Source organism: Trichosurus vulpecula, chromosome 4, assembly GCF_011100635.1.
Source record: "Trichosurus vulpecula isolate mTriVul1 chromosome 4, mTriVul1.pri, whole genome shotgun sequence".
NCBI classification, from domain to species: domain Eukaryota; kingdom Metazoa; phylum Chordata; class Mammalia; order Diprotodontia; family Phalangeridae; genus Trichosurus; species Trichosurus vulpecula.
Window position 1 is genome coordinate 32,500,252 of NC_050576.1, and position 24,778 is coordinate 32,525,029.

General features: G+C 46.0%; 1 protein-coding gene across 1 annotated transcript in view; it reads right to left on the minus strand.

The window, feature by feature from the left end:
* LOC118845836 (cytochrome P450 4A6-like) overlaps positions 1-23,838 on the minus strand; it is a 33,643-nt gene extending 9,805 nt beyond the window's left edge. Inside the window, exons 1-6 of the mRNA XM_036753875.1 lie at positions 23,455-23,838; positions 10,124-10,265; positions 9,782-9,826; positions 8,554-8,681; positions 2,063-2,187; positions 1,185-1,339 (exon numbers count right to left, since the gene is read on the minus strand). Coding sequence (XP_036609770.1) covers positions 1,185-1,339; positions 2,063-2,187; positions 8,554-8,681; positions 9,782-9,826; positions 10,124-10,265; positions 23,455-23,646 — 787 coding nt within the window. The 5' untranslated portion in view covers positions 23,647-23,838. The remainder of the gene's footprint in view (positions 1-1,184; positions 1,340-2,062; positions 2,188-8,553; positions 8,682-9,781; positions 9,827-10,123; positions 10,266-23,454) is intronic.
* Between the last annotated feature and the right edge of the window lie 940 nt (positions 23,839-24,778).

A 24,778-nucleotide genomic window follows, 5' to 3' on the forward strand; every position in this document is an offset into this window, starting at 1 on the left:
GGCTTAGCACTGTGCTTGGCACATAGTAGGTGCTTGTTTACTCAGTTTTATTAATGATTGCGAGTTGAGTGCATCTGAGTATATGAGCATGTGTGTACGTGTTCATGAATGTATGTGCATGAGAGGGTACGAGTGTAACCAGGGTCTCAAATTCAGTTGTATGAGATTCTGCTCATTGGTGGAGAGGTCCCCAAAGAGAATCTGGAATCAAACATCTTCTCTCTTTAAGTTGGGAGCTAGGGTTTGGAACCAAGGTTCTGTGTTCTCCAAACCTCTCACCCTCAGGAACAGACCACCAACCTATCAGTCCCCACCAATGAGGAGAGTCATATGCCACTGGGCTTGATCTGCTGGTTACACAACTATGTGAGGCTGTATGTGTCCATCAGTGAATCAATGAGAAAAGCATTAATTAAGCACTGACTATGTGCCACTAGGTATTGTGTTACAAGTGAGAATAGTTGTCTTTGAATGATAGAATTTCAGAGCTGCATGGACCTTGGCCTCTCCTCCTTGAACCAGGCCAGGATCAATCAAATACACAAATACACACACTCATAGACTTGACACATTGCAACAGCTTTAGTTATCAGCAGGCATTTCTTGCTGTTCATCCAAAATAAACCTCAAAGTAGATGTGACAATTTGAATAATGTCCTTCTCTCCGAGACTTACAAAGATCATTCTTTGGGAGATTTTTCATGCCCAGATGAACCAAGCCTCATTTCTGTGACTCATCCTTCCATAAATCCTTTTCTGAGTCTACTGTGTGCCCAGAAGACTGAGACCCTCCCACTGGGGATTCAAAGCTGAGAGGGTCATGAGAGGATCAGTTGCTTTTAGATGCTTATCCTGGAGAAAAGAAGGCTTGGGGGGCATGAGGATCACTGTCTCCAACTATCTGAAGGGCTGTGATGTGGATTCCACTTGACCCTAGAATGTAGAGCTGGGAACAATGGCTAGAAGTCAGATGGGTTCCAAAGTCAGCTCATGATAAGCAATAGGCCAGCCTGGGAGTCTGGGACACCTCCATCAGGCAGAAATTTGAGAAAGACATCCCAGGGTTATTAAAGAAGGGGCTTCTTTCACTGGGTGGTATCTTACCCCTTCTGAGATCCCTCAATGCCCTGTTGAAAGAACAAATTACTTTGGACTGGCAGACAGTAGGCAGGAGCAAGCAGTACCTGTGTGTTCATGGGCCTGGCGAGCAGACCGGCGAGCCCTGTATCCCTGGGGACTGAACCAGTAGATGAGGTCATTGTGATAGGGGGCATACCGAACCCGAGAGAATAACAGGGCTCCCTGTTCCCACACGGCCTGGATGTAGGAGTTGGCATTCCTGCAGGGAAGAAGGGCACAGGATGGGTGAAGGGCCCAAACCAGCCAGAGCTGGGAGAGAGACTTTTGTCTGGGAGGGAGAGCAAGGATAGGGCCTGGATCTGTGATGATAAAATGAAGTAACGTATAAAGCCCTTTGCAAACCTGAAAGTGCCATATGAATGCTGGTCATTAGTGGTATTATTGGGAACTCCCTGGTGTGTAAATTCCCTCAACCAATGCAGGTCAGCACCTTGACTAAAACTTAGTGGCCATTGAGAGGTGAGGTGATTTGCCAGGATCACACAGCCATTTCATGTCCGAGGCCAGGCTTGATCCAAGATCTTACTGGTTGTAAGATCAGCTCTAACCATTGTCCCATAGTGCCTTGTGACTGTACAGGGATGAAATTCAAGTCAAAGGGCATTTATTGAGTGCCTATGACATACCAGGTACTAGGGATATATGTGAAGATAACAAAAATGAACCAATCTTTGCCTTCAAGGAGTAGGGGGTAACTAGGGGGAAGTAGCCTAAAACAAAGAAAATTCAACCTAGACAAATTAATTTCCTTGGGGGGAATGGGGGGCACCTTATGGGGAGGGACAGCACTGGTCACCGGAAGAAGGGTGAGATGCAGCAGGCTGGGCTTCCTGCAGGAGGCGGTGGTGGAGATGAGCTTTAAAGGAAGAGAAGGCAGTACCAGGGCTGCCTGGGGAATGTGGACAATCCAGCCATCACTCACCTCTCGGTCTGACAGTTGCTCTCATGGCTAAAGGCACATTTCATGAGGGTGTCCAGGGTCATCAGGCCGACGTGCTCAAAGACCTCTAGGCTGGAGCTCTGGGTGATGAGCTTCTCCCATTTATTCTGGAGCAGAAGAAGGCAGCACAGGCCCTCAGTATGCATGGCTCCCCCGCTGCAGGCAAATCCACCCTTTCCCATGTTCATATTCCCTGCTTCACCTTCACCCACTCTCTCCTGTCTCTGTATTTTGCTGGTACCATCCATCAGGCCTGGAATGTACTCCACTCTCCCCATCTTCCCAAACCCCCTGCTTCCTTCTAATCCCAGCTCAATTGCCACAGCTTCCTCCAAAGAGCCCTCCATCCCCACAGTGGAAAGTGATCAGCCCCTCCTCAAGTTCCTCATGAGCCTTTAGATTTTTTCTGTCTGCCCCTTGCCTTTGCTCAGAGACAAAGTCCCAGACCCTCAGAGCCATAGAACAGAGAATATCAGAGCTGGGAGGAGCCTGAGAACAGGGAATGTCAGGGCTTGGAGGGCCCTTAGAGCAGAGAATGTCAGAGCTGAGAGACCCCTCAGAAACATGTGGTTCAAGCCACACCTGACCAAGGATACCTTTATCTGGTCATTCAGCCTCTACTTTAGACATCCCAGAAGGATTTCTGAGAAAGAACACTATCTCCTTAGGCAACTCACCCCACCCTGAGAACAATCCCTATCATAGTTAGCACTGTTCCTTGATAGCCTTTGTATCAGAGACATTTGTCAATTTGGCCTCCCCATACTAGCTTATAAATTCTTTGAGAGAAATGTCAGTGTCCCGCCTTTCCTTGTCTCCACATGAGCCATCTTTGGGCCTTGTATAGATTCTTCATTTAATGAATATTTTTTAATCAAGTTATCTTTTTCAGGCCTGTCTGAAAACCAATGAGGTCTTTAAGAATATGGAAAGAAGTGCTCACATACTATATGCAGGATGTACTTAGGAAGGGTAGTGAATGGTGAATTTTCAGGGGAAACTTTCCTCCCAGTGATTTTATGCAGTAATTTATTGATTCTATCAGTTCATAATCTACATGAAGTGGGAGAAGTGACCTGAAGTCACACTCACTCGCATGCATACGCAGGCACGCATGCGCACACGCACGCGCGCGCACACACACACACACACACACACACTCGCACATGTATCTGTCAGTGCCCAGTCACTATCAGTCTTGAAGAGCTAGAGCTTTCTGTACAGGACACCATGCAGATAGATGGGTACACTACATGACAAGGTTCTCTCCTGTCACCTGGGCCCTCCCTGCTGCACGTCGATCTCTTTCCTGTTCATTTTCTGAAGTGTTCCCCCCAGCAGCTGTCCCAAACCTTCTCTTCTCTCCACCAACCTCCTACAACAGCACCTCCTTCCTCCTCTCAGCAGAGGATCTCTCCTCGTGCTTCACTAACAGTCTTGCACTTTCTCCTACCTAACTCCACACCTTGAATCACCTTAGCATTCTCCCTTATTCTCTCTCTTACTCTGCTCCAGTCTTGGGGGGAGAAGGTAGCCTTTCTCCCTGTCCAAATCAACCCTTAATCTCATTCCATCCCCTCCTGTTTCCTACATCAGTTTGCCCCTCATTCCTTCCTGCTCTCCCTAATTTTTAACCCCTCCTTTCCTGCCACATACAAACTTTAAAACAACAACAACCCTTCTCTTGGCCTTACCCTTCCCTCCTGGCTACATCCTATTTCTCTCCTTCCTTTCAGAGTCAAACTCTCAGGAAAAACTGCCTCCAGTTAGTGCCTACACTTTCTCATCTCCTACTCTCTTCTCAAACCCCTTATAATAAGGCTATAATGCCTGCCACTCAAATGAAATTGTTCTCTCCAAAGTTACCGGTACTCTCTTTAACATTAAATTGAATTGTCTTTTCTCAGTCCTCATCCTTTGTGACTTGAGTTCCTCAGACTAACATTTATTAAGCACCTGTTGTGTTCCAGTGCCTGGAAAGAAAAAAAACGGTCTGTGCTCTCATGGAGCTCACATGCAGACAACTATGTACAAACAAGCTATAGATGTGATAAACTGGAGATAATCAACACAGGAAAGGCACTAGCATTAAGGGGGATTGAGAAAAGCTTCCTGAAGAAGGTGGGACTTTAGCTGAAACTAAAAGGAAGTCAGAGACAAGGAGGGAGGGCATTCCAGGCATGGGAGACAGCCAATGAAAGAGCAAGGAACTGGAGATGGATTGTCTTCTGATGAACAACAAAAAAAAGCCATGGTCAGTGGGTTCTAGAGTAGATAGTGGGGTGTACGGTATAAGAAGACTGGAAAGGTAGGAAGGGGCCAGGTTATAGAGCACTTTAAAAGGCTAACAGAGGGTTTTTTTTTTGTTTTTGGCAGGGGGGAAGGCAGGGCAATTGGGGTTAAGTGACTTGCCCAAAGTCACACAGCTAGTAAATGTGTCAAGTGTCTGAGGCCGGATTTGTACTCAGGTAACTCCTGACTCCAGGGCCAGTTCTCTACTCACTGCGCCACCTAGCTGTCCCTTAACAGAGGGTTTTATATCTGATCCTGGAGGTAACAGTGAGCCACTGGAGTTGATTGAATGGGGATGGGGGAGTAACATGGTCAGACCTATACTTTAGGAAGATCAATATAACAACTGAGTGATAGATGTACTGAAGTGGAGTAAGACTTGAGGCAAGCAGACCAACCAGCACGCTATTGCAATAGTCCAAGCATGAGGTGATTAGGGTCAACACCAGGGGAGTGGCAGTGTCAGAAGAGAGGGGGTGGCATACAGCTGTTACCAGAGATAGAAAAGGCAGGACTTGGCAAATGATTCCATATAGGGGGGCTAGACAGATTGAGGAGTCAAGGAGGATACCTAGGTTGTGATCCTGTGATGACTGGGAAGATAGTAGCACCCTTAACAGGAGTAGGGAAAATAGAAAATTGCCAAATCCAATGGCCTTTTCTCAATCCCCATCCCTCTTGACCTATCTGCAACATTTGACACTCTCAATCACCCTCAAACAGATACCCTCTTCTCTCCTGAATCCCAGTCTCACATCACCAGCTACCCATTGGACATTTCCATCTGGATGTCCTACAGGTGTCTCAAACTCAACATGTCTAAACTTGAACTCATCATCTTTTCCCCCCAAAACCCACCTCTGCTCTTAACTTGCCTATTATTGTTAGGGGTACTACCATTCTTTCAGTCACCCAGGTTTGTAACCTAGGAGTCATTCCCAACTTTCCACTTTCACTCACCCCTATATTTAATCAATTTCTAAGTTTTTTCCATCCCATTGCTGAAACGTGTCTTGCATCTCTCCCTTTCCCTCTACTCATAACATAACCACCTTAGTTCAGGCCCTCAATACCTGGGTTATTGCAATAGCTTCCTAACTGGTCTTGACTCTAAAATCCATCCTCCACCCAACTACCAAAATGATTTTCCAAAATCACAGGGCTAACCATATTACTCCTCTGTTCACAAAGTTCCAGTGGGGCTGGGTGAGATGGTACACACCTATAGTTCCTGCTGCTGGGAAAACTGAGGCTGATGAATCACTTATGCCCAGGTATTCTGGGTTGTAGTAGGGCTAAACCCAATTGATGGATACAGCAAAAGTCTGGCATCAGTTTGGGAAAGATAGGGAGACCCAACCTCAAAAAAAGAATTAAAAAAAAGATCCAGTGGCTCCCCAGTTCTCTTTAGGATAAAATAAAGACTCCTCTATCTGGCATTTAAAATCTTTCACAATCTAGCCTTAGCTTATCTTTCCAACAAATTACACATAATTTCTTCTCATGCATTCCTCAATCTAGCCAAACTTACTCTTCTTGGAACATGATATTCTGTCTCTTGCCCCTGTACCTTTGAACATACTGTCCCACATGCATGGAATCCTCTCTCTCTATACCAAGTTCCTGGAACCCCTAGGTCCCTCAAAGGATTATCTTTGGTGCCACCTCCTTCAGGAGGTCTTTCATGATCCCTCCAGTTGTTAGTGTCCCCTAAATCACTCTAATTATTTTGAACTTAGTGTATATTTCCTTCTCGGTTCATGTATTCTATCATCTCAATAGAACATAAGCTCCTTGAGAACAGGCGCCATTTTTGTTTTTGTCTTTGTTCCCCCATGCCTAAAACATACTAGGAAATTCATAAGTGACTGTTGACTGACTGGTTCAGGTGTAAGTATTATTACTGCCTATGTAACAATTAATTTTTGGCAGTATCATAATCATTGCTGACATTCAATTGCCTTCCGACTGTTTGGGATAGTGGAAGAGGGGGCTCTGGGGGAGGGGAGGGGATGAGAACTCGCTTCACCACTTCCCTCAAGTCTTGAAGACATATTTGGCCCTTTTCCTCGTGTTGAGGACAAGGTTCTACCTCCATTGATGTAATCACAAAAAGCCCAGATACCTCAATAGAATCAACCAACCCATCAAAATGTAAACACTGTATGAATAAATCCATAATTTATTTGAGAAGATTGTGGGGTTTTGATCATTGGATAAAATGCAGGTGAAACCTTACAAGAAGCATCTTATGATTGGTTGAGAAGGTCAAGTCACACCTTTGGGGCTACCTATAAAAATAACAAAGCAGTTCAGCGTCGGTAAGTCAAGTAGAGCCAGTCAAAAATAGAAGAATTCTATTTTGGATAATCTCTGTAAGAGAGTTGGAACCACAGCCCTTATAGGGTATTGACCTTTGGTGATAATGGTGGTGGGGAAGAGTTGAGAGTTTCTTTTTTTCTCACTCTACCCCCTGACCATGTCACTGGAGAGATTGAACCAGAAGCAGACAGTAAGTGCATGTAGCTGGGATCAAAGAGACTAAAGTAGTAGAAAATAACACCTCTAACCAGGAGCAATAGTCACTGAGGAAAGACAACATCAGGTAATGTGACCCCTCATGATGGATAGAAGTGCTGGCTGTAGATTCTATAAGGCACTGACCCTCAGAGCCCAAACAAAAGCCAGGCCTAAGGGGAATTTCATGGGGACTCAATGAAGGGAGCAAAGGACTAACTGTAACCAAGAGTTTGTCCCATGTGTTCTTTACATGTATGCCTCATTACTTTTGTTCTTTAAGATTGTGCCCACCCTCTCCATAGGTGCTGTGTGTACTCACAGGAGAGTGTACCCCACACTAGGGAGAAGAAAGGGGTTTTTTGTGACTACTGTTCTTGTTATACCATCTTGGTAAATGCCTTTGCTAAAAGCTAAATAAGTCTGCCTGATTGTTAGTGGGTAGCTCACCAGTGGGGGCTCATGAGCAACAGTACTAGAAATCTAACCCTTGTAGAACCCTGAGGAGAAGGAATAAGCAGCCTACTAATACAAATGCAGGTTGAGGTAGTAACCTGAGCAGGGTCCTACCCTTACCAAGGACCACTCCTTTACAGAAGAGCCAGAACAACAGGTCTTGAGAAAATCAGGCCCCCAAAGCCATGTAATTATATTGCAGAAGCAGCTTCCTGCTGATAAGATAGGTCCTCCTTGATTCAATACTAACTTCTTCCTTGGAATGGGGGTGGGGGGCAGGGAGGAGGGGCTATGAAATGACTCCCTCCTGCATGGCTACCCCCAGCTATCCTGGTTTGTGTCTGGCCTTGAGCCTGCATGGATGCTGATACATTGGTCAGCTCCGGTCCCTGTTCAGCTTGCATGCCTAAATGCGCTGATCTCATCTCAGAGTGGTCACAATTGACACTGCCCGCTGCTTCTCTCCATTCCCACTTCCACTGCCCCATTGCTGCTCCTTGCTTCCTTCTGTCTGTCTCAGCTCCCACAGCCTTTCCTCATACATAAAATGTCCCTTCAGGCAATGGTGAGGACCTTCCTACTTGCCTCAAGCAACCGTTTCTACTCTTTCCCAGTTACCATGACTGAATTCCATTACCCTTCTTCAACTAAGGGCTCAGACAGAGTGCCTACCACTGAGTCAACACTTCTGACTGAGTCTCTTGGGACTAAAGAAAAGCACAGATACTAGCCCCCCTTTGTCTTCATATCTCCCATCATCTTCCTACTCCCTGGACCAGGGGCAGTCCATAAACAGTACCCTCAGACCCAGAGAAGCTCAAGAAAACATGAGAAGCATCATTTGGGGAAGACAGGACAGGGTGTGACCACACCAAAAGCCCTGCTCCCCCACCACAGATGTTCGTTACATGGGGACTGACTTGCTAACAACAACTACTCCAGAGAGAGGAAGTTAACAAACCCTCCCTCCCTGGAAGTCAGCAAGCAGAGGCTGGGTGACCTCTTGTTAGATGATGTAGTGGGGCTTCATGTCCAGGGGGTGAGCAAGTGGGACTCTCAGGTCTCTTCTAGCTCTGGGATTTTATGAAGTATCATGAGGCATGGGTTGTACATGCATATGTGTATGTTTGTGTCTGTGTCAATGTGCATAGGCACATGAGGGTCTATATGTCCACCTGGGCACAGGGGCACCTTTGGGGGAGACTCACCAGCATCACTCGGGCACAGTCAGCCATTAGTGCCACATAAGGCTTCAGGATGTCATAATGGAAGGCAGGTGTCAGAAGCCGCCGGTGCTGGAACCAGACTGGCCCATCCAGGGTCAGGAGCCCTTTGCCTGAGTCCAGGAGATACAGACAAAGGATCAAAGATGAGGCATAGAGAGGCCCTCAAGGGTCTAGGTGGCTTATGGCCTGAGGAGAGGGAATGCATGAAAGGACTCTCCAAGGAGAAACTTGAACACATTCCTACCACTGACCCTTTACTGGCATTATTTTGTTCACCTGGAATGCCTTCTTCCCATCTCTGTTAAAATCCTACCACCCTTCAAGGGCCAAGTGTCATGTTACCTCCTTCCTGCCCAAGGCTACGTTCCAGATTCCTCTTACCTGACAGGTGTTTCTTTCTCCTCTGTACCCACCCAACACACTCCTTCAGCCCTCCTTACATCCTGCCTGACGTGCATCACAGGGACATCCCATATATTTTCTAAGAGACTGATTTCTCTGTAATGACAGAGACTACGAGTATTTCCATACTACCCTCCCGCATGCGTGCGCATGCACACACACGCCCCCCTGCCCAAACTTGAACATCATGGGAGCTCAGTCAGTGTTTGTGGAATAAATGAATGATTAAATAAAAGAATTGTGCCCTGTGCATTTTTACAACCAGAGATATGGGATTTTGGGGGCAGGGAGGAGTTTGGGAGCAATGGTATTTCAGGCAAACAGATGGATAAAAGTGCTTTGATGAGAAAGCCCAGGGTGTGTCTAAGGGATGATGAAAGGAGTCATTTGGCTGGGGGAGCAAGGGACCATATGAGTCTGGAAAGGATGTGGAGGCTGGATTCCTCAGGAGGTCTGGAGAGTGTGGACTTTACCCTGGAGTAAGGACAGGGAGAAGGAAACAAGCATTTCTCAAGTGTCACATGCTGTACTAAGTGCTTTACGAATATTATCCCATTGGCTCTTCCTCAGTCCTCAGTGGAGAGCCCATGAAGTCCTTCTGAGCAAGGGGTGGCAGGATTGGAGAGAGGAAAGGCAGCAGGTGGGGAGGCTGGTTAGAAAGGAACAACAGTCCAGCAAGAGGGAATGAGAGGCCAGGACAAGGTGGTAGCAGGGGGTAGGTAGAGAGTGATATAAGGGGAAAGATAAGGACTTGACAGGGCACAGGTAGCAAGTAGGGCCCCCCCAAATCTTGGGGGATTGAACATACCGATCCAGGGGACCAAGAATCCATAGATTAAGTTAGCTTTTGGATCTGAAACACAGAAAAAGGGGCACACGTAATCCAAAAGGCAGCCCAGTCCAAACCCCGTGTCCTCTAGAGAAACTCCCCAAGGGCAGATGGGGCCAGACCTTGGGGCAGAGGATACTGCAGCAGAAGAAAATGGGAGGGGTTGGAGTGGTGAACATTAAGTAGAAAATATGGGGAGTGGATGAGGAAAGGGCACCTGTCAGGGAACTGGGATGGAATTTTTGAGGAGGGTCCTGAGAGGGGAGGGAAATTAGAGGACCCCCCCAAGGAGCAAAGGACATGTAGGGGAGCTCCTCTCACCTGATCTGCCCAGCAGAACTTTCATGTAGTCAGGGTCATAGACTTGGAGAAACGCCACGAACCCGGAGAACCACCGGGGAAAGGCACAAGGAAATTTCTGCGCCCAAGATACTGTCACCTTTAATTCTTCTTCCTTCTGAAACTGCAACAGAACCACCCACAAGTGAAGGGAGAGGCTCCAGTGTGTCTAAGGACTGAGCAGGGCAATGAATCTGTGGGATTTGTCATTTTGATCTCACCAGATTCCAGCCTTCAGTCACTGTGAGGGCAGCCAGGGCAGATGTCAGTCTGCCTCGTTTTCTGTGCCCCTTGCCCCTGGCTCAGCCCCTAGCACTGAGTCTTGCACAAAGTAGAAGCTCAGAACCTCCTGGACTGACCAACCAAATTAGGGACTGAATGATAATAATCAAAATAGCTAGCATTTATAGGGTGCTTTTAGGTGTGCAAAGTACTCTACATACATTATTTCAATTGATTCTTATAACCCTGTGGAAGCAGGTGCTTATTATTACCCCATTTTGCAGATGAGGAAACTGAGGCTGAGAGGTTGATTATTTCCTACTTATCCTGTCAATGGTTTGTACATAGCTGTTTGTGTGATGTCTGGAAACTCCTTGAGGGCAGAGACTGTCTTTTGACTCTTTCTGCATCCCTAGTACCTAGCACAGTGCCAAGCACATAGTAGGTGCTTAATAGGTAGATGTTTATTGACTGACCCCTTTTCATCTTGGAAAGAAAGCATGGGGTTTTTGCCCCTCTTATCTTGTCTGTTTTTCCTTTCTTATTAGTTGACCATTCCACTCTTACTTATTTTTACATTTATTTCCTAATTATTGGTTGTGGGTCGAAACAGGCCTCTGCAAACATCTAGGCAAATGCGAGGCTAGAGAGATTTTACAAAACTGTGTTCGTTTGTTGACTTTGTGGAGTTATATGTTAGGGGATCTGTGGGGGCTCAACACCTGCCTACCCAAGGGAGCTCAGCACCCTCACGAAAGGCTAATGGGTTGATTTTGGAAATAAGGGACCCTAGGGAGGGTGAAGAAGAAAGCATCTTGGCAGCAGGTAAATTTCCTGATGCTGGAGCTTTCCTAGGTCCCTCAGAGAGCTTTCTGGAAGTGAGGATAATGTGCCCAAAGACATACCCAGTAAGATTTGCTGCAACTACGAATTTGGGGCGGGGGAAGAGTTTAAAGGACATTAATTAGGGAAGTTCAGTGATCAGCTTAATGGGTCTTTTGGGGGAGCCTTTAAATTGTCTCTTTTCACCAAGGCATGCCTAATAGAAGCTTGGCAATAGGACAAGATTCAGCTCCTAATGAAATCTCAGTGCCTGGGCCATCCCAAGATGAATTAATTGTTTTAGAGCTGTCCCTTGGATCTTCCACAGAGACAGGTTGCAGTGACTGGATCTGCTCTGTAGTTTAATGGTTTAGCTTAGACTAAGGGAAAGGTAACTGAATGGCTCAGTGGATGGAACCTTGGGCCCAGACGGAAGACTTGAGTTCAAATCTGGCCTCAGATATTTACTAGCTATGACTAGTAACATGTAAGTCTTTTCAGGTTTTTCTGAAATCTACCTGTTCACCGTTTCATACGGAATGATAGTATTCCATTATATTCATACATCACAACTTGTTCAGCCACTCTCCAACTGATGGGCATCCCCTTAATTTCCAATTCTTTGTCACCACAAAAAGAGCTGCTATAAATATTCTTGTACATGTGGATGTTTTCCCTTTTTATGGTCTCTTTGGGATACAGATCTAGCGTGGTGTTGCTGGATCAAAGGGAATACACAGTTTGATCGACCTTTGGGTGTGTGTCCAAATTGCTCTCTAGAATTATTGGGTCATTTCACAACTCCATCAACAATGCATTAGTGTTCCAGTTTTCCCACATCTTCTCCAGCATTTATCATTTTCCTATTTTTCATGTTAACCAATCTGATATGTATGATGTGGCATCTTGGAGTTGTTTTAATTTTCATTTCTCTAATCAGTAGTGATTTGGAGCATCTTTTCACCAGTGACACAAGTCACTTAACCTCTGTTTGCCTTCATCCGCTGGAGTAGGAAATGGCAAACCACTCCAGTACCTTTGCAAAAAAAAAAAAACCATGGCCGGTATTGACATGCTGTGGTCCCCAAAGTCACAAAGAGTTGGATGTGACAATGACTGAACAACACCAGATTCAGGAAGACAGACTTTGTTGGGAGTGGAGTGATTACCCCTTGTGCTAAATTATGAAGGTGGACCAGCAGACCTGCCTTGCATTTTTTCACTCCTTTGTCACCTTTACCCTTCTTTCTTCTAGATAATTAGCAAGAGCATAGCACCTTTGGGCAGGGAGAAAAATTTTGCAGCTTCATTTACTTGCTTGTTTAACCTGATCAGAATTTCAGGTTTCCTTAGGTGACCAAGGGGGTGATTCATGGACAATGCCATTCCTGAGCCCCTGGCCTCTAGTTAGAGAGAGGAGAAGGATTTCCTTAACAGCAGCATACCAGAACCTACCCTAGTCAGAGAAGGGGCTGTCTCATAAATTGCCCTAAGTTTGAGAGTTTAGGGATGTGGTCCTCTATCCAGAAAAGGGGAGTCTGATGAGCAGCATCTCTTAGAGAGAGAAGAGGATCATTCATGTGGCTGCTGAGAGAAGCAGTAGCTAAGGACTAAAGCCAAGAAATGGGGAAGCAAGGAATTAAGTAAAACTTTGTCCCTCACTTTTATTACAATGAGCTATTGAGACAACACAGGTCTTTGTTTGTCTGGCAAAGCTTAAGTGTGTTTCCTTTACATGTTTTTTCTTGGGTTCCCTTAAGATCTATGCCAAGAGTGGGGAATATGTGGCCTCGAGACCACATGCCCCCCCATCTATGCGTTCCTTCCCACACTTGAGCACCTAGAAGACTACATGCAGCCTTGAGGCCACAGGTTCCCCACCCCTGATCTGTAAGTTCCTTCAAGAGTCAGTGCAAACTCCACCTTCTATATGATCACTTTCTTGGTCCCCCTTCTCCCTACCACTTCACTGCTCAGTTTCTCGTGTATAGATAGATAGACATATACATAGATATAGATGTTGTCCCCATGTTAGAATGGAAACTCATTCAGAGATAAGTTTTGGTTTTTGTTTCATATATCTAGTGCCAAGCACAGTGTCTGGCACATAGTAGGTAATAGATGATCATTGGGTGAGTGAATGAGTGAACTCTGGACAGAGGCCTAACAAGGCATGATATATCAATCTTCTAGAGCTGTCCAGACGGAACGTGTCATCCCAGAGCCTTGGACTCTTAAGGCTGAATATAGAAGAGCGTAGGCTGAGAAAAAAAAGAGATCTGTGAAAAAGGGTGAAGGGCAGCCCTTCCCTCACCCATCGTCCCCTCCCTCCTCCATCCTCTCCTCGCTACTGCCATGGCCACCACCCTAGGATGCCCTCTCGCTAGCAGTGGCCTCCTGATAATATGCCTGTCTCTCTTCTCAACCCAGCCAGCGCCAGCCTCCAGAATCATTTTCCATTCACAGAAATACGGTCATATCAGTTCTTCGCTCAAAACCCTTAAGCTCTATTGCCTATAAAGATAGAAATTTGACACTCAGGACACTCCACATCTGGAGCTAATCTTACTGTCTTTTCTCATCACCTTTGCTCACACCATTCCCTAAGACTGAAATGCATCCCATGTCCAGCTTGTTATATTTTTAGCTATACTTAAAGTCTAATTTACTTCATATGCATAAAGGTATTGTATTTTTTTGCGTTCTCAGCGGGTAGAAGAGAGGTGGAGGGAAAGAGGGAATTTGAAACTGAAAATTTAAATTTAAAAAAAATCTGATGTAGTTCAACAACACTGATCATGAGTTTGCTGTGCAGAGAGCCTCGTGACTCTCCCTGGGGGAGATAGAAAGTTTAGGTAAGACTGGGAACCTTCATTCTTAGAATTCACAGAATAGAAAGAAATTAAGGTCTGTGCTTCCTGCTGAAGTTCAGAGATCAAAGCTCATCCAGAAATCTATGCAAGGGGAGGGCCCTGGAGCCAAAATCAAAGGTGCTCAAGCTGGATGCCAAGAGGAGGGGTCAGTGCCCAGGGAGCCGACTCTGTGCAAAGGAGACAGAGGCCCCAGGCCAGATCAATCAGAGAAGCCGAGAAGGCACAGGGTTCTGGGAGCAAAGAAGAGCCGAAGATGACCTTCAGCAGACCTGCCCAAGCCTCCCTGGGTCACAGGAGCCACAGGAGCAGGGTTAGAGACAGCTGGAGGGGTGGGGGTGGGGTACTAGACCTGATAAAGAACTAAGCTGACTCATAATGGAGGGCTCTGGCCAGGGGTAGGCAGTGCACACACCTCCTCATGATCCCTCTCCCTCTGATCAGTAAAAACTTCCTCCCATAAACCTCACCCAGATCTTTCTTTATACCTCTCATGGGCATCTTGGTGGCACAGTGGATAGCACTCTGGGCTTGGAGTCAGGAAGACTTCAGTTCGAATCCTACCTCAGACGCTTACATCTGTGTGACTCTGGGCAAGTCACTTAAACCTCTCTCTGACTCACTTCCCTCCTCTGTAAAATGGCAATGATAGTAGTATCTCCAGTCCAAGACAGCTGTGAGGCTCAAATATTGATCAAGCACTTGGCACAGTGCCTGATACATAACAGTGCCAGCTATTGTTATTATTAACATACAGAAGGTGCTATATAAATGCTAGCTACGTAATCCACTTATCATGAATTATTTTAAGCCAGTTACCTATATTTGTGTCCTATCTCTCTACTAGATCTGCATGCCCATGAGGGCAGAGACTACAGTCTCTGAGATTTTGTGTCCCCTGTCCCTCCATACAACACAGCAGGAGCTTAATAGATGCTTGCATCCCCAGCCACTAAAGATTCCTGAAATTTACAACTCAAGGGAACCTAGTCTAACCCTCTTATTTTATAGTGGAGTAACTTGAGAGTGGGGAGTGGAAAGGACCTTTCCCAAGGCTGCCTCTATAGCGAGTGGCCAAGGCAGCATGGCAGCCCATGGCCTCTGACCCCAAACACAGCCCTCTTTCCTCTATGTCCCTCGTTCTTCAAGTATAAGCTGGAGGAATCCCACCTAGGTTTGGGGATTGGTCTAGTGGCTCTTGGGTGTCCCTTCCAGCTTGGAGATCCTGTGGCTCTGACATTTGCCTGAGTCCCAGGACAAACAATGGCCACCGCTGTGTTCCCTCTGGTCTTCTGCTCCTCTAAGAATCTGACCAAGAAGGACTATTTCCTAAGCCTTTTCACATTCAAAAAAATAAAAGTTGCCATTCTTTCTTTAGAAAGGGGATGACCCCAACTTCAGAATCACAGACCCTTGGAGTTGGCAGGGGAGATCTCAGAGATCACCTCATCCAAGCCAGACATAAAAAAGAGTCCTATCTACAACATCCCCAACAAATAACAGTCAATAGTCAATAAGCATTTATGAATCACTTACTAAGTGCCAGGCATCATGCTAAGCACAAAGAATACAAAGAAAGGTAAGATAATATTCATCCAGGCTCTACTTGAAGACTCGCAGTGAAGGGAAGTCTGCCTTCTCAGACATCCTATTCCTGGATGCCTTTCAGGATTACAAAGGTTTGGTTTTTTTGACATCAAGTGTAAACCTGCCACTAGCTGGCATGATTTTTTCCCTGATGTGCCATTGGGCATTCTTCCCATCTCTCAAAGAAAATCAGAAAATGCTTTGTACTTTTGTAGTACTAGCAGAGAATATAAGCTACTTGAAGGCAGGGACAATTTCATTTTTTGTCTTTGTATCTCTAGTGGCACCAATGGCAGTGCCTTTCACACTATAGCCACTTAACCAATGAATGAAAGTGATGTAGAGAGGAAGAGCAGAAATGCAGAATGGTGGCTAAAACATGGAAGGGCGGTTGGATGAATGGATGAACATATGGATAGGTAGATGGATGATAACTGGGTGGATGGGAGTCCTACCAGCTACAAAGTGTTAGAGCCACCATTCATTGTCCAGAACTGCTACTGATCTCCTATCTTATTGTTTTCCAGGTGTCTGTATCTTCACTTTCCAACCAGGATGTGAGCATTACGTTCTTACTCCATCTAAGCAAAGGACCCTATTGTTGTTGAGACATTTCAGTCATGTCCAACTCTTGGTGACTCCATTAGAGGTTTTCTTGGTAAAGATACTGTAGTGGTTTGCTATTTCCTTCTCCAGCTCATTTAACAGATGAGGAAACTGTTGCTATTTCCTTCTCCAGCTCATTTAACAGATGAGGAAACTGAGGCAAACAGAGTTAAGTGACTCATCTGGGCTCACACAGCCAGTTAAGTGTCTGAGGTCAGATTTGAACTATGAAGAGGAGTCTTTCCTGATTCCAAGCCCAGTGCTGTACTCATTGTGCCACCTAGCTGCCCTTGAAGACCCCATACTTCATTGGAAAAAAAAGTCAAGGTCATGTGTCTCAATCTTCTTCGTCTACCCCACTCCACACTACAAATCCCAACATCATCCCTCATACTCTCCTTTTCTCCAGTCTGAGAGGAAGATAGCCCTTCTCCTTGCCAGTTCTATCTCTTCTACTGTGCTCCTTATCTCATCCTTTCCCATCTCTTTTTGGCACTTTGCCCCTCCTATCTTTACCTTCCCCTGATTTTCTTTTTTTCCCTCCTTTCTTTTATTTTTACTCTCTCCTCCACAAAGTCCTAGCCTGATACCTGTAGAATGACTTTGAATCTATTTTCCAAGGACCTAATAAAAGAGGTACATAAGTGGCCACAAGGTAATGAAATTTTGATTGATCATGACAATGCATGAAACAAAAAATTGCGAAATGGCTGTCGGTCCTGGGTAGGCCCCCTCCATTTCTGCAGTGGTGATAATGATTGGGTTGGCAGGAAGAGAGGCAGGGTAAGGTAAGAATTGCCATTTTTAGAGCATCCGCACACTTTAGTAGGCTGATGATACTTCAAATTTGAGAACCTTGCCCCATGGCCAATGATTGGCTGTATTGCCACAGGAATTGAATCCATTAATTTTGATATTCTTGTTACAAGAAAAACCAAAAGGAAGAAGGATGTTGCAGCCAGATACAAGGATGGCTCATGGATACCCCTTGGAGAGACAAGGAAAGGAGTTGGCAAAGTGGGCTTCACTGAGCACGCAAAGTCTGCAAGAATACCATTTAATGGAATATTTGATCAGAATGTATTGCAATGTTAATCACACGTATTAAAATAAAAAGACCAAAGGGAAAATAATTACAGTTTAGAAAGAGTCATTCATTGCTTTTGGCATTTAAAACCCTGGCACCCCTTCCTGACTTCCCAGTCTTCCTCCACTGTACTCCTTTTTGTGCATTTTGTGATCCAACTAAACCTATTGGCCATCCCTCATGCATGACATTCTATTTCCTGACTCTGTGCCTTTGTGTTAGCTATGCCCCCTGCCTGGAATGCTCTCCCTTTTCACCTTCACCTCTTAGCTTTTCTGACTTCTTTCAAGACTCAGCTCAAATCTCACCTGCTTTGTAATTACATCCTATCTACTCTATATATTTCTTGTATGTGCCTAATTACATATTGAGAGCTGCTTTCCATCTTTGGTGTCTACCTGATCCACCTAACTCTCACCTGTGGCTCCCGGAAGCTGTAGCATGCACAGCAGCCACACCCCCGTAAACCATTTTGGCAGATGGGCCAAACCAGGTTGAGGGTAACCAAGGGGTCTCAAACCCATGGGTGAGTTAGGGGGGGCTGTCTACCCCAAGCATAAGAAGACTTCACGTGGTGGAAGGGGTGGCTGAGAACAATTTGTTCCAACAGCCATGAAGCCAGATGAAGCAAATACTACGGAGCACTTAGAGAGGTTAGACATCAAAGACACCAAGGTCATACACTGCACCTAGAGCCATCACCAGTCATCTTGACTCTGTCCTACCACTACTCTGTGATGACTCTGGAAGAGACTGAGGCTAATGACTTCATGCAACTCTGCCTCACTTAAATCCAATTTGTGCAAGAATCAAAAGACATCTCCCATAGCATTTTACCATTTTTACCTATCTCAAAGTCCCGTGGTGACAGGCAAGTGACAAAGCAGCAGGTGTGGATACACTGGGAGCTGTAGTCACAACACTACACACAAGCAGCCCAAGCAGTAGGGTTGTGTTCTCACTGGAAGCAGTAGTGGGATACAGCAGTGTTCTGGGTGTCTGAGTAGCCTTTTAAGGATTGAATTGCTCACCTCCTGGGGAGAGGAAGGGGCTAAAAAAAGGTGCCCTAAAAATTGTCTGCTTACCCAACCCTGGCCTGATTACCATGGCAGGCAGGGATCCCACCCTGCGGTCAAAACACAAACCAAAAAAAAAGTGGAGGGGAGCGGAGCTCAGCGTGGGCGGTGGCAGGACCAACCAGACCAGGAACTGGGCGGAACAAACCCTAGTGCCCTAAATCAGTGAGCTGTGGCAGTTACCAGACTTCTCAACCCACAAACACCAAATACAACAGGGAAGGTTAGTGGGAACAGCTGCAGGGACAGAGTGGAAGGAGTTTGCTGTTTGGCCACTGCCCCAGGGGCAGCGGAGATGATGTAGCTACAGAACTACAGCTGCAATTGCTTCTGGCCCCAGGCCCACCTGGTGGGAGGAATTAAGTGGCAGATCAGAGCAGGAGTGCAGAGCCTGCTGAAGATTTTCATCAGGTCCGGGTTGGCAGTTCTTGGGGAAGGAGGAGTGCTAGTGTGGCAGAGCTGGCTGTATAGAAATAGCTTTGAAAATGACAGCACATCCCCTTAAGCTTGGAACAAAGTACTCTATACTCTACAAGCAGTCATACCTGGACGAAAAACTCAAGGGTCAAGTAGTTGGCTGGGAACATGGCCAGGCAGTGAAAACAGACTCAGATTCAGACTCAGACTTTGTGCATGCCTTTTGATCCAGAAATGCCACTACCAGGTCTGTGTCCCAAAGAGATCAAAGAAAAGGGAAAAGTACTTATATGTAGAGAAATGTTTATAGTAGCTTTTTTCATGGTGGCAAAGAATTGGACATTGGAAAGAATACCCATCAATTGGGAAATGACTGAAAAAGTTGTGGCATATGATTGTGATGGGATACTATTGGGCTATAAGAAATAATGAGCAGGACGGTTTCAGAAAAACCTGGGGAGACATATGAAATGATGCAAAGTGAAGTGTGCAGAACCAGAACGTTGTACCAGTAACCAGAATATTATAAAGATGATCAACTGTGAACAAGTTAGCTACTCTGATTGAGACAATGATATAAAAAGTTCCAAAGGACCCATGATGAAAAATACCATCCACCTCCAGAGAGCTGATGAACTCTGAATGCAGATTGAGGCAGACTTTTGTTACTTTCTGCATTTTTATTATTTTATTTTGTTTCTGCTTTCTTTTGCAACATGGCTAATATGGAAATGTTTTGCATGACCTCACTCGTATAACCAAAATCAGTGTTTCCCTTCTCAAGGAGCGGGGAGGGATGGGAGGGAGGGAGGGAGATAATTTGGAACTCAAAAGTTTGCAAAATGATTGCTAAAAAAATTTACATGTAATTGGGAAATATTTAACAAAATAATTAAAATTCATTTTTTAAAAAGAAAATAATGGCAACCAACAGTTCCCATTTCTATGCTACTGAAACTCACAGAGAGTTTTTCCTCAGGTAATATGAATGCTATGATCTCTATGTTACAGATAAGGTAACTGAGACTCAGAAAGTCTAAATGATTTGGGCCAAAGTAAACTTCTCCTGCGTGTCAAAGACAGGTCTCTTAAAACAACTTTGAAAGACTCCAGGACTCCCATCAGTGCAATGACAAACCACTGAATCTGGAAGACTGAAGGTGAAGCATACCACTCACCTCATGCCAGAGTGCTGAGACACATACATTCTGGGACAGGGCCAATGTAGGAGTTTGTTTTGCTCGACTAGGCATGTTTATGATGAGGTTTTTACTTTTAGGTTATGGTGTTTTTTTCCCAGTAAGGGTAGGACAGAAGGAGAGAGAGAGAGAGAGAGAGAGAGAGAGACAGAGACAGAGAGACAGAGAGAGATTTAAAAAAAAACAAATTCAGGTCTCTTGGTCATGGCTCTGCCACTTGTTAGCCATATGATCTTGGGCTGGTCTTCCAGCTCCTCTCTGTGGAGCTGTTTCCTCATCTCTAACATAATGATGACGTAAATGATCTCTAAGGTCACTTACAGCTCCAAATCTTATAATCTTGTGTGATTAGGACCCAAAGAGAGTCACAAGCTCAGCCTAATGGAAATTCAGAAGAGAGAGAGGGGTCACTTCTAGCTTGGAAAATCAGGGAAGGCTTCCTGGAGGCATTTAGGGTTAGAGCTAGGCCTTGACCCTTGGGTGGAATTTTCATAATGCTAGGGGATAGAGAATGGTCTGTTTTGTCCAGAGTATGCAGAGAGTAAGTGGGAGAGGGAGAGTGGAATAATCACACCAGTCAGATTGATTCAGGTTTATACAGGGCTCCCTTCACAGCCACTCTGTGATATGGGTAGTAATTGTATCTGGCAAACTGCTTTCCCCATGGTCTTCATCATGGCTCCAAGAAACTCATGCTTCGAGATGCCATCAGACCTGGTGCTCACACCTCCCCATACCCTTTCTTCCTGGGACCCCACTGAGTGGATATTGGATGGTAGAGCTTCTCCCGAAGCCTCCATTTAAGGACAGTCCAGAACAGTCATTTCTTCATTTCCAAACCAGTGACACTCCTTTGTACCTCTCCCCATCCCCTTTTTAGTCTCCTTTTGTGTATTATCTTCCCCTCATTAGATTGTAAGCTCCTTGAGGGCAGAGCTTGACTTTCTTTTTTGTATCTATCTTCCCAGAACTTAACAGAATACCTGGCATATAGCAAGCACTTAATAAATGCTTATTGACTGACCAACTGACTTTGGCCGTGTTTTGCCCCTGACCCCTAAGCACCCAAGCAACGGGTCATAGGGCTAATTCAGTTCCTGGAGAACAGCCAAGATCAACAGAACTTGCTGGTGGTTGGGGGTGGGAAGGAGGTTGGAGCACCTTGGACACTGACTCCGGTGTACCTGTAGTTTTGGTCTTCAGCATCCAACTACAAGACTTATTTGTTCTGCCCAGCTCAGTGCAGCCCCCTGCCCCCATTCTTGGCAACAGGTCTCTGAAACTCAGGTCCCAAAGCCAGAGGGCTCAGGAGCATCCTCAATATAATACTTGCCCAAGTCAAGTAGTCCCAGCCTTGAGCCCCTGTTCCTGCCACTTACCAACGATGTGACCGTGAGCAAATTACTTTAGCCCCCTCAAGCCTCAGTTTTTTCATCCATTAAACAACATGAACATGAGCTGCCTCACAAGGAAGAGAATTCCCCATCACTGAAGGTCTTCAAGTAGAGGATGGACGACCACTAGTGAATGATGTTGTGAGGAATTAGGTATGGTTTGCACCAGATGAAAGAAAGGGAGGCGTGGGGCGGGGCCATGGAGAGGCGGGGCAAGGGGGGAAGGGGAAGAAATGCATTATTCCTTTGTTCTCAGTGTCCAGCTCTGCATCATCTGCAAATCTGATAAGTCTAATACCTGTCTTCATGCAAGGCATCAATTAAATATTTAACTCATTATAGCTAAGGACGAAGTCCTTCAGCACCCCATAGAGACTCTCCTCTGAAACCAATCTCCATTAGGGCTAATCATTCGATCAATTCCAAATTCACCTAATTCTCCTGTTATCCAGCCCACGTGCTCCCGTCTTATCCACAAGGTGGATTTGGAGGCCGGGACCAATGCTTTGCTGAAATTCAGGCTCACTGACCACATGGTGTTTCTCTGATTTGTGAATCACATGAGCCCTTTTTTGTTCCCATCCAGATTTGGTGCCTTTTTCCATACCATGTGTGTTGGTAAGCAAAATGGGCTCTTAGCACTTGGTTCAACAAGTGCCCTTGAAGAGTTTGGTTTGTTTCCTTTGAGTAATTCAGTGTATTTCATTGAGCCTTAATAGGTGCTAAGCCGAAGGCCCCAACCCCTATTAGGTGTAAAACCTATGTGGGTGTGGATTGGTAACTAAGGTGGGGCCCAAGGTGGGGCTAACTCAGGGGAGGGCCTAGTTTACAAATGAGTTCGAGTGATAGGTTTGGGACATCAGAGGCTCTTAGACCAGGTGGGTTTAAGTCGCTTCTTTGTGAGGATTTTAGGTCATGTGGGTAAGTCGCATGTGTGACTCACCCCTGACGCTGAAAAAGATATAAAACCAGGGGTTGGCTTTCTCACATTTGGAGCGCTTTCCCACAGCAGTGGTGGCTCACGTGACTCTGGGCCAGCCCTTGTTCTGAGCTCCCAGGCTGAACCTAGATGTTGGTAACTATGAATCGTATTGGGTCTGTCTGTTTGTAGTTTGTTTAAGGGCTCTCACTTGTGCTGGTGGGCTGATGCAGAGACTCCGGGCAGCTGTAGCTAAGGAGACCTCCAGCTCATAAACCTGGATGCTGAGACTTTGTTGAACTCTGGTAACTATGTATTGGGATTTGAATCAGACAAAGTCTGTCTGCTGATGTTTGTAATTTGTTTGTATTTGTTCCGAGGTTCAGGGTGCTGGCTTTTTCCCCTGAACTAAGTGAATGATATTTGTATGCTGAATTAAAGTAAGCTTGTCAACCCCGTCTCGTAGCTTTCCTTAGTTAAGCAGATCAAAAGAACCTGTGCTTTTGCAGCCTGCTGGTAGCGTGCTTGTTGTCAGGGCTGTGTTGGTCGTACACCCCCACAACAGCTGCTAGCCAGATTGTTGAAACACCACATTACTCAGTATGCATTTGTATTTCCTCATATACATGTGTACCGGTGCACAGTGCTTAATTATGCAACAGGTCCTTAATAAATGCTTGCTTCATTGATTGATTGATTTAGGCCAGTTACTGCTTCCTTGGCCTCAGACTCTTCATCCGTAAAAAGAGAAGACTAAGTTCGAGAAGACTCTGAAGCCCCTTCCAGCTCTAGATCTACAATGCTGAGTCATTTCACCTTCATAGGCTTTAGTGTATTCACCTGGCCAAAGAGGGGGTTGGACTCAATAAACCTGGAGTTCTAGATGTAAGCCCCTCTGATCCTATGGTGCTGGAGAACACAAATGCTAAATGGATCAATGAACTGGCCTTGGGAGTGCCTGGGATTCTGGGATTCCATGCAATGAAGGCATTGCTGAGGCCAGGACCTCATACGGGGGTAGATATTGTGTCGGTGGCCATATGGACTGGCTGACCTCTCACATATCCCCCCAGTGCCTCCCCCCTCCCTGTACTTCTTTCTGAGCTCTGCTTACCTCCAGGTGATGCCCATAGAACCAGTGGGCAGGAGGACTTGGGAAGCTCTGGAAGGTTCTATGTAGCCACTGCCTGCGCCAGTACAACTGGGCCCCCTTTAGCAGCAGTAGGACCAAACCAAGCAAGAGTGAGGTCTGGAGGAGGCTGGAGAGGTCTCCCAAGAGCCAGGCTGATCCCAGGCCAGTGCTCATAGTGCTGAATGAAGATCCTTCCCAGGAGAGTGCAGAGCTAGGAGATTCAAGAACAGGATGCAACTTTTATCTTTTATATCAGGCCACAAGATCTTACCATGGGTCAGTGATAAATTCTTTGTTAGCTTTCCCTCTAGGGTCAGTTCATAGCAAGCCACCTGCTGGCTCTGCTCTGGACCAAGGGAGAGGAGAGGCTGAAAGTCCTTTTGGAGATCAATGTAGAGAGAGAGGACCCACCTTCAGGACTAGCCAATAAGAGGCCTAGGAGGTGTGGGCCAGGAGCCAGGGCTCAGGACACTGGGAGAGGAGGGTACATGGAGGGCCTGAAAACCAGCCCCCTGGAGCTACAGCCCCAGGCATGGGCCAGCCCTCCAGAACCTGTTTTGCCAGGAGTAATGTGAGTCCCTCTCAGTGGGGCAGTTGGCAGCATGAGGTAGAGGAAAGAGCCCAGCTTCTGTTTGGAGACCTCCCATGACAGGGAGCCCTCTACCTCTCAAGGCTGCCTGGGAGCAGCTCTGCCTGGGAGGAATTGAGCTCAAATCTGTCTCTGTGGCTGCACCCACCCACCCACCTACTCACCAATGCTCCAGGTTCTTCTAGCACGCTGGCATCCAGTCAAAAATGTCTAACTGCAAAGCCAGCGATCAAAGTCTCAATTTAACATGCATTTATTTAGAGCCTGTGGGTATTGGGCCTACAAAAGAAAAAAAGCAATGGCCGACTCCAAGAAGCTTAGAGGAGTTGGGAGAGGGGAGGGGAGAGGAAACTTGTACGGAGCTAAAGAAATGGAAGGTGTCCACAAAGTGAAAATCTCTTCAAGAGAAGGAAAGTACTAATCACAAGACCCCCAAGTGTTCTCTTTCCCAGGCTGAACAATCCCAATTTCTTTAACTAGTGTTTGCACAGGCCAGCCTTGTCTAGAGTAGGCCTCTTCTGCACGCTCATGGACAGGGAAAAGGGTTGAGTTCTGATCTGGTCAAGGGGATGAGTCCTCTGATCCAAAGCCTCTGGTCTCTGTGAATGGTGGCAACTTCCTGGAACTCCACCTCCTCTGGAAGAGGAGCAACTACCTCTCACCTTCTTCTAACCACTTGTCCCAGCCCTTGGTGGCCACCCTGGTAAATCTGCCTGA